This window comes from Lontra canadensis, unplaced genomic scaffold (genome assembly GCF_010015895.1).
Source record: "Lontra canadensis isolate GAN:19392208 unplaced genomic scaffold, GSC_riverotter_1.0 scaffold20, whole genome shotgun sequence".
NCBI classification, from domain to species: domain Eukaryota; kingdom Metazoa; phylum Chordata; class Mammalia; order Carnivora; family Mustelidae; genus Lontra; species Lontra canadensis.
Window position 1 is genome coordinate 23,444,939 of NW_022631014.1, and position 13,126 is coordinate 23,458,064.

General features: G+C 36.0%; 1 protein-coding gene across 49 annotated transcripts in view; it reads right to left on the reverse strand.

Moving 5' to 3' along the window:
• The window catches only part of CLASP2 (cytoplasmic linker associated protein 2), a 178,362-nt gene that overhangs the window by 44,439 nt on the left and 120,797 nt on the right, over positions 1–13,126 (reverse strand). For 20 of the 49 annotated variants that reach the window (XM_032861326.1, XM_032861329.1, XM_032861328.1 and 17 more), the window contains 4 exons: positions 12,891–12,914; positions 11,280–11,524; positions 9,558–9,621; positions 3,390–3,392 (listed from right to left, as the gene is read on the reverse strand). In XM_032861326.1, the coding sequence (XP_032717217.1) occupies positions 3,390–3,392; positions 9,558–9,621; positions 11,280–11,524; positions 12,891–12,914 (336 nt within the window). The remainder of the gene's footprint in view (positions 1–3,389; positions 3,393–9,557; positions 9,622–11,279; positions 11,525–12,890; positions 12,915–13,126) is intronic. The other 29 variants (XM_032861340.1, XM_032861356.1, XM_032861349.1 and 26 more) reach the window with 3 other exon arrangements.

Here is a 13,126-nt window from a genome sequence, read left to right on the forward strand (position 1 = left end):
ACTGATAGCCTCACCACCTCTCAGCTCTTTGGAAGAATGGCACTGAGTTAATCAGAAGATGACTTTGCTGACAGCTACGTTAAAATATAAGAACATTCTGACATATTGGGCTAATCAGAGATTTCTCAATATGTCAGTGGTCACAAATCCTTTTGGTATGAGATACAGTATTTATTAAAACTGCCCCAAATGTAATTGTAAGTGATGTGGGTAACTGTAGTTACTATACAAATCTACACCTTAATTTTAGTGATTTTAAAAAAATCATTGAAGGCTATTAGTCTCCATTTCTTTCAATGGGTTTTATACTTGGTTCCAATATTAATCTACTAGTTTAAAAAATTTTATAAGATAAAAATTTTTAAGGAAAGCTAGTGTTCTTAAGTAATGCATCTCATTAAAATCTGTCCAGTGGTGTGTTGACTCAGTTAGTACTTGACTAGAAAGCTGACTGTTAAATACTCAGGAATTTCGTCAGGTAGTTAATAGCCTGAAATTAGCTATGGTAGGGTATTTACACCTCAGGAATTACAGCAAATAGGACACATCAGAGCTTTCTGCCCATCCCCCAAACCTAGTTTGCCAGGCACAACACTCTCATTCTTTGATTTACTTTTAACCTTGTTTCAACTCTTGCCTCTCTTCCTGAAGATTCTTACTTTAAGCTTTCACTATAGTAAAATCAACATTAGAATCCCAAAGTCGACTCTCCTATTCTATCTGGTTCTCAAGAAACTGAGAACCAGAAAATTATGTAACTTGTCCAAGGTTTCCATAGTCAATGGTTGGGTCACGACTTAAAACCAAGTTAGTTGGCTTTCAGCTATGTCCCACCCACTCCATTACAAGATAACTTAGCTCATGCACTTGACTGTCATTCAACATAAAACTCTCCACTGACTTTTTCCCTCACTTTGATTTCCTCTATAACCATCCTTCTAGTAATTGTTTCTATAAGGGAGAGACAATTTTATTCCTCTTTAAGACTAATCTTTCTATTTTGGATTCTTGCTTTCTATAGTATGGTCTCCTCTATCTTTACACTCAATCTAAATCCTTTGCTTACAGCTACAGAAGACAACCTCTCAAGAATTTCTCCTTCAGTTTCCTTCCCACCAACTATCTCCTGATCCTGAGAAGAAGCAGGAGCTTTTTCATTACCTTAGTATGCTTGGCTATTCTGTAGCTTGCCACTGCTTTCCTCCTGTTATTTTCCTTCTTTCATTTCTGTTGCCAGGCATTTTCCTTCTGCATTCTAAATGTGCAGTGATTAAGAGCCAGACTTCAGGGGCACCTGGATGGCTCAGTCAGTTAAGCGACTGCCTTCGGCTCAGGTCATGATCCCAGGGTCCTGAGATCAAGCACCACATCAGGCTCCCTACTCCGTGGGGAGCTTGCTTCTCCCTCCCCCTCTGCCTGCTTGTATTCTCTCTCTGTGTGTATCAAACAAATAAAAATCTTAAAGAAAAAAAAAGCCAGACTTCATCTTGATTTGCTTTTCATCAAAAGTGTGACTTTAATAGGCCTGCTCTGCTCTTTAACAGGCCCACTTTGCTCTAGCCTACCTAGAAGGCCCCAGGACCTTTGAAATAGCTTTCTTTTGGCCCTTCCCAAATCTATCCATCCTACTATCACTGTAGGCACCAGGTCTTTCTGACTTCAAGTCTGATTTCTGGAAGAGGCCAGGTAAGTACATATGGCTTTGCAGGCCATACAGTGTCTATCACCATAATGACTCTGCTACAGTAGCACAGCAATAGACAGGATGCAAACAAGTGAATACAGCTGTGATCCAATATAATTTTATTTACAGAACAGGCAGCAGGCCAACTAATGCTTCTTTCTCACCATCAGACTGTGATATCATTCTTCTGAGAGAAATAAAATCCTCCACTGCCTATAGTCTACAAAATAATGTCTCAAATGCTTAGACAATGGTCTAACTCTCCAAACTGATCTTGGACTATCTGGCAACATAAAGTCCTTGTCTCTGAGCACTTCTTACCACACTCCTGATTTCCTACCATGCCCCCTCTATTTACACACAGCCTGTGACTTGCTACAAAGTTTACTGCTCAAATCCCAGCCAAAAAGCTTCTTAGACCATGTCAGAATATAGCCACTTGGAACCTTTGTGGGATGAGCTTTATGGTGCTATTTAACTTCTTCTGTATGTATATCATCTTACCATTTGGAACATGTAACATTTGAGAATAAAGCCTCTATTTTTATATAGTCTTGCATTATCCATTAGAATCAAGCTCAAAGTTTATCAGAGGCTGAAGACTGAACAAAAACTTGTTCAATTAATGTGCGGAAAAAGTTCCTTAAAGAGTAAGGATTTTCTCTTATGTGGAAACTTACACTATAATTGATAGCCAGCACTTTTTTCCCTCCCTTCATCCCAACCAAGATTAACTTCTTCTTTCTCTCTCCTATAAACTTTCTGACATCTCCTATTTCTCTAGACTCATGCCAGTCATCGGAGGCCCTTTCTTCTCAGGCTGACATATCCAAAGTTTACGTTCCTGCCAAGATCTGAACTGCTATTTTCTCCTAAGTGGAAATTTCTTTTGGTTATATACCATGAAAACACAGAGAACAAAATGTAGATGTGTTATTTACAGTACTCCACATATAGAATTCTACTATTTTTCAAAATACTTAAATCATATCAATAGTCCTTACTAAGTGATAAGATAATGACTATATATATCTATTCAAAAAACATATTGGGAATTTCCACATAAAATTTCTTACTTGACTGCCCTATCACAGAGTTCACTGTTAGATGTTGATATCCTCCTTTTTCTTTATCTAAAATTAATGAAGAAAGTGGAAAGTAGATATATTTATATTAGTGCTAAAAATTTAGATTTCAGAAAAAAAAAATCTGAAAAATTGCTCCATAAACTGTTCTGATTGCTTTCATGGAATGATGTTTATAGAATATTAGAAAAAGTACTTATGTTGAGGTTGGGACTTAAGACTTTTTAATTATTGTGAAACTTGGGAATTATTTTTAATAATTCAATGGAACCACCCTTCAATGGAATCAGTTTATAACTCCACATATCTCACAAGTGTACTTTAATGGAAAATGTAACCTTTGGGCTATTACGGTTGAGGCAGTCTTTTCTCAATCTCACATTTTAGGTGTGCCAGTCATCAAATACAGAACAGAAGAACATAATCAAATTAGATTAATTAGTAGATTAAAAAGCACATCTCCAAACAGAATGACAGTTTGCATAACTGCAAATAGCATTTCGTAGATTGCAAAGGGTCCAACACTGCATGAACTCTTCGGGAGAGAAAATAGAGAAAAAGGGTTAATTTCACAGTCATGCAGTAAAGTTAGGTTTCCAACAAATATTGAACCAACTTACTCTCTATTGAGAGTTCCAACACAGGGGACAGCATGCAAAAAGAAAAAAAAAAAAAAAAAAAAGAAAAACACACAAATTAGTCGCCATCAATGCAAAGTTCCTATATGGAAGAAAAACACTTAGAAAATAAAAGTGACAAATGTTTTTCAAAGTTTTATGATAAACTCAAAATAGTTTTTAAAACAAGAGTTAAATGAACAGTTAAGAGAGAAGAACATGTGATTTTTCTGTGTTTCTCCCTCACCTCCTGGACAAAGAAATGTAAAAACAAAACCCAGAAAACCAACTTCTTTTCCAGACTCTAATATCCTTGAGGATCAACTTCTATAAAGAATCTAAGACCAAGATACCTGCCCCCATTTCTGAACAGTGCCAACATTTAGTTCCAAAGTATAATATTTACTTTTTTTTTTCCTCTTCAGAAGCAATACATTTACAACTTAAATGGTATCTCTGAAGGTTTAGAACAACTACAGTTGTTTGGAAATTAAAAGTAACTGTTTATACCATAACTTCAAGTTTTGCCCCAGTAAGATGTGCATTATGGTTTCCTGATCCTAGGACTGTAAACAGCTCTGCTGTCTAGAACACTTATTTAGGAGACCAGAAGTGACCTGGGCACCCAACTGTGTCCCATTTGAGTAGCCATAGATTAAATTCCTACCCTAGTTGTTTAAGACTCAATGGTATGACTTCAAGACGTAGGACTATATAGATCATAAAATGCCAATTCAAAGCATGCATGCATCTCAGTGAAGGTAGCTCCTTTCAAACAGTTCCTTTAGAGGCAAATGTGAGAACACATAAGGTAACTTTTGGCATCTGACCCTTCTTACATTTTGAAGGAAAAAAACGATTCTAGAGTGGTCAAAATAAAAATCTTCCCTGAACTACTTCATTCTTCAAGCTTACTTAGTTTTTAAAAAACTTCCACAGTGTTTGGTGTGTACTTAGGGCTTTACATATAATAACTCATTTAATCATCCTCACAATATTATGAGGTAGGTATTACTATTAACTGTTTTACAGATAAGGAAACTAAGGCGCACACTGCTAGTAAGTGTTGGAGGTAGAATTCGAACACAAGTAATCTAGCTCTACTATCCATACTTGGTATCACCATGTTGTACGGTCTCTCTAGAAAAATATTAACAGGCTTTAAATCAAACATTTACAGCTTATGTTCTAAATTACTGTCATACATACATCATCATCCATCACCACTTATTTGCATATGGTTATTTGAGGTGAAAAAAAGTTTGTCAAGTTACAGGTATCAAATAATTTCAGCCTGCAAACTATATTTGTTAATCTTATACCAGGAAAAAAAATCCAGCATATATTTCAACGGTATTCAGAAAAAGCTCTCTCCTGGCCCTTCCTTTCTGGGGTGTCTGCCTTGCATACTAGAGCTTTCTTGACATTCTAAAATATGTAAGAGGGAAACATTCTGGGGGTTGGAGAAGGAGATCTATATCAAAGTAGATGGTAGAAAAGTAGATGGGGCTATCCACAACCTATTTCTCCATGTATCTTGTTTCTGCTGAGGACAGTAGTCTCAAATGTGTTGGGCATGCGTGAGAACAGCTTTCAGTTACCATGAAGTAGGCTATTATCCAGAAGGTGTTAACATAGAGACTGAAATGTTGATTTTAACTTAAAAAGACATGGGAAAATCCACCTAACTAAGCTAGTGGTAGGAGATGTCTCCTCCCAAACACTATGGCCCATTCTGGGGCAAGGCTTCGACAGTTTTTGCCCTGTGAGGTTTCAGGACAGTTGAGGTCACTGATTAAGTGACTAAGATTCACTAGTAGTAGAGAGCTAATCCAGGCTTGAGGAAGACAAAGAAATGTCCCTGACAACATTTTTCAAGGCTATGAGAAAAAAGTACATTGCTCCTTTGGGGACATGGACGTAGTCTAGGGCTGGGGTGAGAGTGAGGAAGGAATGACAAGCAAAATGATAGGCTTTCTTTTGCCATCTTCTTGAGGACAATGAGTAGTCACTATAGGGTTTTTAAGCTGGTAGAGAAAATTTATCTTTTATAGAAAGATTACTAAAGGATGCAGTGTGGAGGAGGTGCAACAGGAAAAAGACCACTGTGCCCTGAACTGGCAGTGAGAATGGACAGATATTCAGAAGGTTGGATCAATTAGGATTGAGTTTCCAGAATGATGACCAAAATGTTCACTTAGGCAATGAGCGAATGGAGATTTCATCTAATGAGACAAACCATCCAATGAGATAAAGCAGTTGTGAGGTTGAAGATTGTGAGGTTGAAGACTAAGTAAGCACAAGAGAAAAATATGGGATGAAAGTACACTTTTGGGAGTCATTAGGTTACAGCAAGCAGTAACTGAAGCTTTAGATAAGGTACTGAATGAAAGAAGAGAGCCCAGGACAAGAATCTACACAGAACCAACACTTAGTAAAACAGGCAAGAGAGATAGGGGTTGCATGACAAAAGGTATGAGGGAGACTGGATGAGACACAACAGGCACTTCAACAACAGACACATCACATTCCTTAAAGACAGAAAGGATAAATCAAAAAACCAATAATAAAGTTGTAAACAAAAAGAAATGTCAACCAGCAAAATGGAATTTATGAGCAATTCACGGAAGCCAAGCAGATGAGACCATATTAGCAAAAAATTAGGCCCAATAGAGTATTGTGGCTAACAATAGCTTCAAGGTGAGACCTCCCTCCATTTCAATAGGAAGGAAGATAGAAAGAATGGGTTTCTGTGTAGATACAGTGGCTGGTTTGGAGGCAGGAAATGGAGAGTTTCTGCTTGATGGCTTCCAATTTCCAGGTAAGCTAAGAAGCCAAGAAATATGCTTGGGGTATAACACAAGTTGGGAGGTGAATGGACTGCAGTTTTGAGGAGAGAAACTATTTGACACGGTCTCCTTGGAGAAGAGAAGAGAAAGAGGAGAGGAGAAGCATTACAAGGCAGCACTGTGCATTTAAACAAAAATCACAGATCAGTAATGGAGAATGGCAGAGAAATACCAGAATACACTGGATGATTTCACCTAGGGGCCTATACATTGTTTCCCTTCAAGAATCCCAACCTTTGGAGTGCCTAGGTGGCTCAGTTAAGCATCTGTCTTCAGCTCACGTAATGATCCCAGGGTTCTGGAATCAAGCCCCACAGAGGGCTTCCTGCTCATCGGGGAGCCTGCTTCTTCCTCTCCCTCTGCTACCTGCCCTGCTTGTGCTCTCCCACTCTTGGCTCTCTCAAACAAAATCTTAAAAAAAAAAAAAAAAAAAAAAAATCCTAACCTTCAACTGGTGGCATGAGCTCTGTGAGCAGAGGCTCTTGGACATATGTTTCTACTATAGTGTCAATAACTCAGAACTGAGCACAGAAAATAGGGATCAGCAAACTACAGTCTGAAAGTTAAGAATGATTTTAAAAAGAATTTTTTTAAAATGGGCAATTTACATGAAAATTAAAATTTCAATGTTCATAAATAAAGTTTTGTTGTAACCCTGCCATAATCATTTGTTTACATATTTTGTACAGATGTCTTTGTGCAACAATGGCGGAGTTGAGTAGTGGTGACAGAGATCCTTATGGCACATAAAGCTGCAAATATTTACTATTTGGCCCTTTACAGAACAGAAAAATGGTCTACTTCCGATAACAAAACTGTATCTGGAAAGAAAATAAAGTATCAAAATGCTTGATCCTGAAGATGGAGCTGCTGGTACTTTACATCAAGATATATTTAAAAAATGGGGAGAGAGAGATATGCTATTTTAGTAATATCAGGATATAATGCAAAAGCTCAAATCAAACCCTGATATTTTATTTTTTTATTTGAGAGGGAGACAGAAAGCGCATGAGCGGGGGAAGGGGCAGAGGGAGGAGGACACGTAGACTTCACTGAGCTTGAAGCGAGACGTAGGGCTCAATCCCAGGACCCTGAGACCATTCCTTGAGCCAAAGGCAGATGCTTAACCAACTGAGCCACCCAGGCGCCCCAAACCCTGACATTTTAAACTCAGCACAGAATGGTGACATATCCAGTTTATTCTTAATGAATTACATTATTGGCAGAGCCTCTGATGGACAACCACCAAACAAAAAGTCAAGCAGAAACAAATTAACAAAAATCTTCCCATTACACCGGGTCTTCATTGAACTAAACTGCCAAAAACATAATCAAACGAACAAAACCAGATGGGTTGGTAAGAACTGTATATTGTTATAAAACCTGATGAAGAAAAACCAAAAAGTCATGTTCATGGCAATTCTAAGGAGGACCGTAGCTGGTTCTCTATGTCTATTAAGGGAAGCCAAGCATATGTGCTCAGTTCAGTTCCTTTCTCAACATCAAACTCAGCTTTCCTATTTCATCTCCAAGAGACTCTTTAAAAAGTCTTTCTTTTTTATTAATGTACAAATTCTAGCATCCAACTAAATTGTATTATTGTCCTAGCAAAAAATAAACTGAGGCTTCAAGAAATAATCCAGCCTTGGTCTTATACCTTCCAGCAGGGAAGAATTATATCACTTACTGAAGATATTTTATAATTCTGTTTTTTAGGGACGCCTGGGTGGCTCAGTTGGTTAAGTGTCTGCCTTTAGCTCAGGTCATGATCCCAGAGTCCTAGGGCTGAGTACCACATTGGGCTCCTTGCTCAGTGGGGAGGCTGCTTCTCCGTCTGCCTGCCACTCCCCCTCCTTGAGCTCTATTTCTGGCCAATAAACAAAGAAAATCTTAAAAAAAAAATTCCATTTTTTAAAGTTGCATAGATAATTACTAAAATATTGTTTGTAAAAGAGGTCCATCCAGATAACAACTGTTTTGTCCTTTGGTTTCTATTGCCAAGAAAATAGACCAACAATTAATTTGTTCAAGATTGATAGAATTTTTGCATTAAAACAAGTCCTATAGCTATAACGAGTGGTAACAATGTTAAGTGTAAAATCATACAGTTATCTACATGTTCAGTTTGAAAGTTATAAACTTCATTTATTTATTTATTTTTAGGTAACCTCTAGGCCCAATGCGGGGCTTGAATTCATGATCCTGAGATCAAGAGTTGCAAGCTCTGCTAACTGAGCCAGCCAGGCACCCCTGAAAGTTATAAATTTTAAACAAACTGCTTGTCAAGTGTTTTTTAATCTTTGTCTATAATGGAAACTTGCATTCTTGGATAAAATAAGTACACCTTCTGATAGAGGGTAATCTTTGAAAACGGTTGTAAGGTAGAAGCAATTTATAATCTTTAGCTAGATTTTAGTTTATATATGAAGTGGGATTTTATTATCTTTAAAGTAGTGTTGCAAGTAATGAAAATGTCAAAAATAGAAAAAAATGAGAATGATATGTGCAACAACAAAGTGAAGACAAAAAAAATATGGTGAAATTTAAAATTTTTTTAAAAAATAATTTCCCTTCCACATCTCCCTCTCACTTAAGTTAGAAATTCTCATGCAGACAACTGGTAACCTAAAAAAAGACAATAAAGTTTCACCATTGTCAGACACATTATTGAAAACAGAGTAACCAAATACATTTTTTAACAGTAACTATCCTGCAAGGTGAACCAAAATTTCCCAGTATACATGCAGATTACGCGTAAGTGCTTAAAACGAAGTATGTTTTAATCAGTGTTAAAAATTAAACAGTGCTCTGAAAATTTTTATGGACTACGTCAACATATGAAATGCTTTTTTTTAATGTTACTACCAAATTGTGGCCGACAGGTATTTTGTGCTTTTGTGTTATTTAATGGCAATTCTTTTTTATTCAATTGTTCTTTTAAGATAAGAATATATTTACATTAACACAGCAAAAGAAGAAAACAATTAAAAGTTCTCAAGAAGACCTTTTTTCAACTTACCTCAATTTTATCTCTTTACAAACAGTAAAAAGTTTCTAGTGATACAAACACATTCAGTTTGACTAATTCTATGCATCATGCTTGTTACTATATCCCTCAGCTTACAGTCTTAAAAAAACAATCTCTCTGGAGAAGTTTAAATGGTTACTGGAGAGCAATTTCTAAATTATGTATGATATCAAACACTTTCAATTATGTTTGAAAAGAAATGGCTTATAGTGTTTTGCTATTATATTATGCTTTTTTTGGCAATCCACAAATGACATCCCATAGAAGTAAATAATCTTAAATACTAAAACATACCTTGCCATGAGGATCAGCAAACATTCTTGTGAAAATTTCACACAATCTTTTCAGTTCAACTCGACTGTCAAAATAATAAAGCAGCTTATTAATATCTTTTTTTAAAAAAGATTTATTTGAGAGACAGAGAGAGCACAAGCAGGCAGAGGGACAGAGGAAGAGGGAGAGGGGTCAAGCAAAGGCCCTGTTTTCCCTAAGCAGGAAGCCTGAAGCAGGGTGGGGTACAGGGACAGGGCTTGATCCCATAACCCTGAGATCATGACCTGAGCTGAGGTAAAACACTTAACCAACTAAACTACCCAGGTGCCCCCAAAGTAGCTTATTAATACCTTGCTATAGGAAGAATTCATTTAAAATAACTTTAGCTGTAATTAGGCTTCTTAAAGAAAAACAAAATAGTCCTTCAAATCAAAAAATGTGTGGGACTTACTAATCAAGGATAAATACAAATTTATTAAATACAACAATAATTCTGCTGCAACCCACATTATATTAAAAATTAAAAGTTTCATGAAAAGAACTATAATTGTATTTCATTAATATAGCACAACAGGGGAAACTGTACAAATGACATTCCCAGCACATGAATCTTATCCTTTAAGTGCTAAGATGTTTTCTTAAATTTGGCCACCTGAGGGCTAAAATCTTTCTACACTCTGCCTACCCTCTTGCCACTGACAATGATATACTGAACCTAATACTAACCTAATCTTGACAGGGTTAGGAACAATATTATGATTTACTGCAATGATTCATGAAGTGTGATATACAAACATTAAAATATATTAGACAGTATATAGATGAACATCTATTTTAAATTAAATAGTTTTAATACTTTCTTTTTTAAAGATTTTATTTATTTATTTGATAGAGATCACAAGTAGGCATAGAGGCAGGCAGAGAGAGAGGGGGAAGCAGGCTCCCTGCTGAGCAGAGAGCCCGATGCAGGGCTTGATCCCAGGACCCTGGAATCATGACCTGAGCTGAAGGCAGAGGCTTTAACCCACTGAGCCACCCAGGCGCCCCAGTTTTAATACTTTCTAAAGTAAGTACAGCTAGCAACTCTAACCCTGATTTCAGGTATCAAGTCAGGAAGTATTCCTCTAATTTTCCACTACACTCAAACTTAGAATTATCTAAATCTAGGTTCTTAAATGGGTTGACTAAAGAAGTTTAAAACATTATACAGATAAAGACAATAAAGAATTTAGAAGGAAAAAGCAAGTAAAAGCCAGTAGGAAAGGAAACCAAATGAAATCAAACCAAACCAAACAAACAAAAAACCAATATAAAGTTAAGAGAAATTCACTCCAATTCCATTTTGTATTACACTAAGACTCACAAATTACATGAACACTGAGAATACACCTTCATGTTCAAGTGAGCATAAACATTCTTTCCTCTTACTGAAAAATTTATCAGGAATGAATTTTAATAAACTGGCTAGCTTTAATCTTATGTACACTTTATTATTTTTTTAATTTTAAAAATTAATATATTTTTCATGAATTTCCATTTGTGAATTAGAAGTCTCCTTTTAAATAAAAATTTCTAGTATATATAGTATAGATAGTCTTGAAGCCTGGGAAAATATTTTGATGCCATCTTCTGAATTTCAAACAAGTCTGTTCCCATACTAATATCTCTAAGGTGTTATGCAGACAAAGTCAAGTTGAAAGTGCTAAACTGACAGGATTATTATTTTAAGACAACACAACTCACCTTAGTGTTCTCTGATTTTTTAATAAGTTCTGCAGACCTAGGAGGCCTTCTTTCCTTTCTGACCAATTGGAACTAGCACATCTATTGAGGACTTCTGCCACATCTTCTGTCTGCCTCATGTATGTGGGAATACTACCATTTCGAGAACTATAGGAGCGTTCTGAACAAGCACTAGATGCATCACTGTTGGCGTCATCATCTGAATGCATTCCATATGATTCATATCTTCTTCGAGCGGGTTTTTTCTGTTACACATAAAGGGTCTCATTAGCAGTAGCCAAAAGAATATACTGATATTTTACAATTTTTATTGACCACAAAGACTGGTTTTGTTTTACTATCAGTACCAAGCATGCGGCTAATCACTGTAATAATAAAATTATCAATGTTATATCAATGAATTGATAACTGATTTTATTATCAATGTTTAGTTTTGCTTCAGAAAACATGTTTTAGAAGTTAGTAGAAGATGAAATATTTTTAAACTTTATGGGATATAGCAGAAACAGAATAAGACTATATGAAAGTTCGGATATTAAAGTGGGAAGTGCTCAAATTGTGGCTTTTTCCCTCTTCCTTTTCCTTTTCATGGAAACCAAGAACTATTAGAGTATAAATGAACAGAAACTACTTGAAATTTGAGTTGGTTAAGAAGAGAACACCACTTTTTAAAGGATGAGAATAGACCAGGAAAACACATTTTCCTGTATGACTTCTATTTTTTCTTGTCTGCCTTCTCTTTTCTCTAGTTCCCCTTTTATATCTGCTACCACTTCTCTTGCCACACTTTCTTCCTCATATCTCCTAGGAAGTGAAATACAGACAAAAAATAATGAGAACCTATTTTGCTTGCTACTATTTTTAGGAGGCAAGCCCCCTGAGGGTCCTCCATGTTTTTCCTAATGTCTGTACCATCTATTTCAATAAATGCAAGAAAGCTTATTTAGATTCCTTTGATTTCTTTACATCTGAAACTTATTATTTAATAAATGTAACTGCTAATAATAACTTACATAATAACAATGAAATGGGAGAGAGTAAATAGCTTATTTGAGATTTCCCTGGAAGGACTGGAAATATATCTTTATAAAATCCGATATTTGAACTTAGGCTGATGAGCATGAAGACATTTCTATGAAACATGTTAATAAGCACAATAATTTAAAACAGTTCCAGTCGCTACAAATTCTCCCAAGTCTAAAATCTAAAAACAAAAAGTAACTTGACTTTAATTCAAAATAGCTTTATAAAGACAGTTTCATCACTAAATGCCTCTCACTGATTTAGAGACATCATCTTAATTTAGAAAGTGCTAACATGGCACTTCCTGTGTTGGGCTCTAGATTCAGTTTTGTTACAGACATCATTGTGAATGATAACATCTCATTTGTATGGAGTAGTCAAGCTGGAAGAACAAGAACCCCCACAGGACATTCTGTTCAAGCAGCATCTCCCTATTGATAATCACATATACAGAAAAATGGATGTATTAAAGGATCTTATTACTTCCACTTGAGTATTTTCTAGAAGACTATTGTCTGTGTTAATCTGATGAAGCAAAAGAAAAAAATTATGGTATCGTAAGATGTCAGAAAACAGCAATGTCTATACCTTAGTCCGTATGTCTCCTAAGAGCTGAGAGCAGTAAATTTTTAAAGAGAAAAATTGAAAATAATGAAGAACATTTTGCTAAACAGCACAATGAAGTAGGCATAAACAATGCCCATAATCAGAAACATTAAATTTTTTAATATATAGGTACATGAGAACTGCTTATTAGCAGACTGTATCTTCCAATCTTGACGAAATCCTTTACTCCTATGCTACAAAAATACTCCCGTAACCAG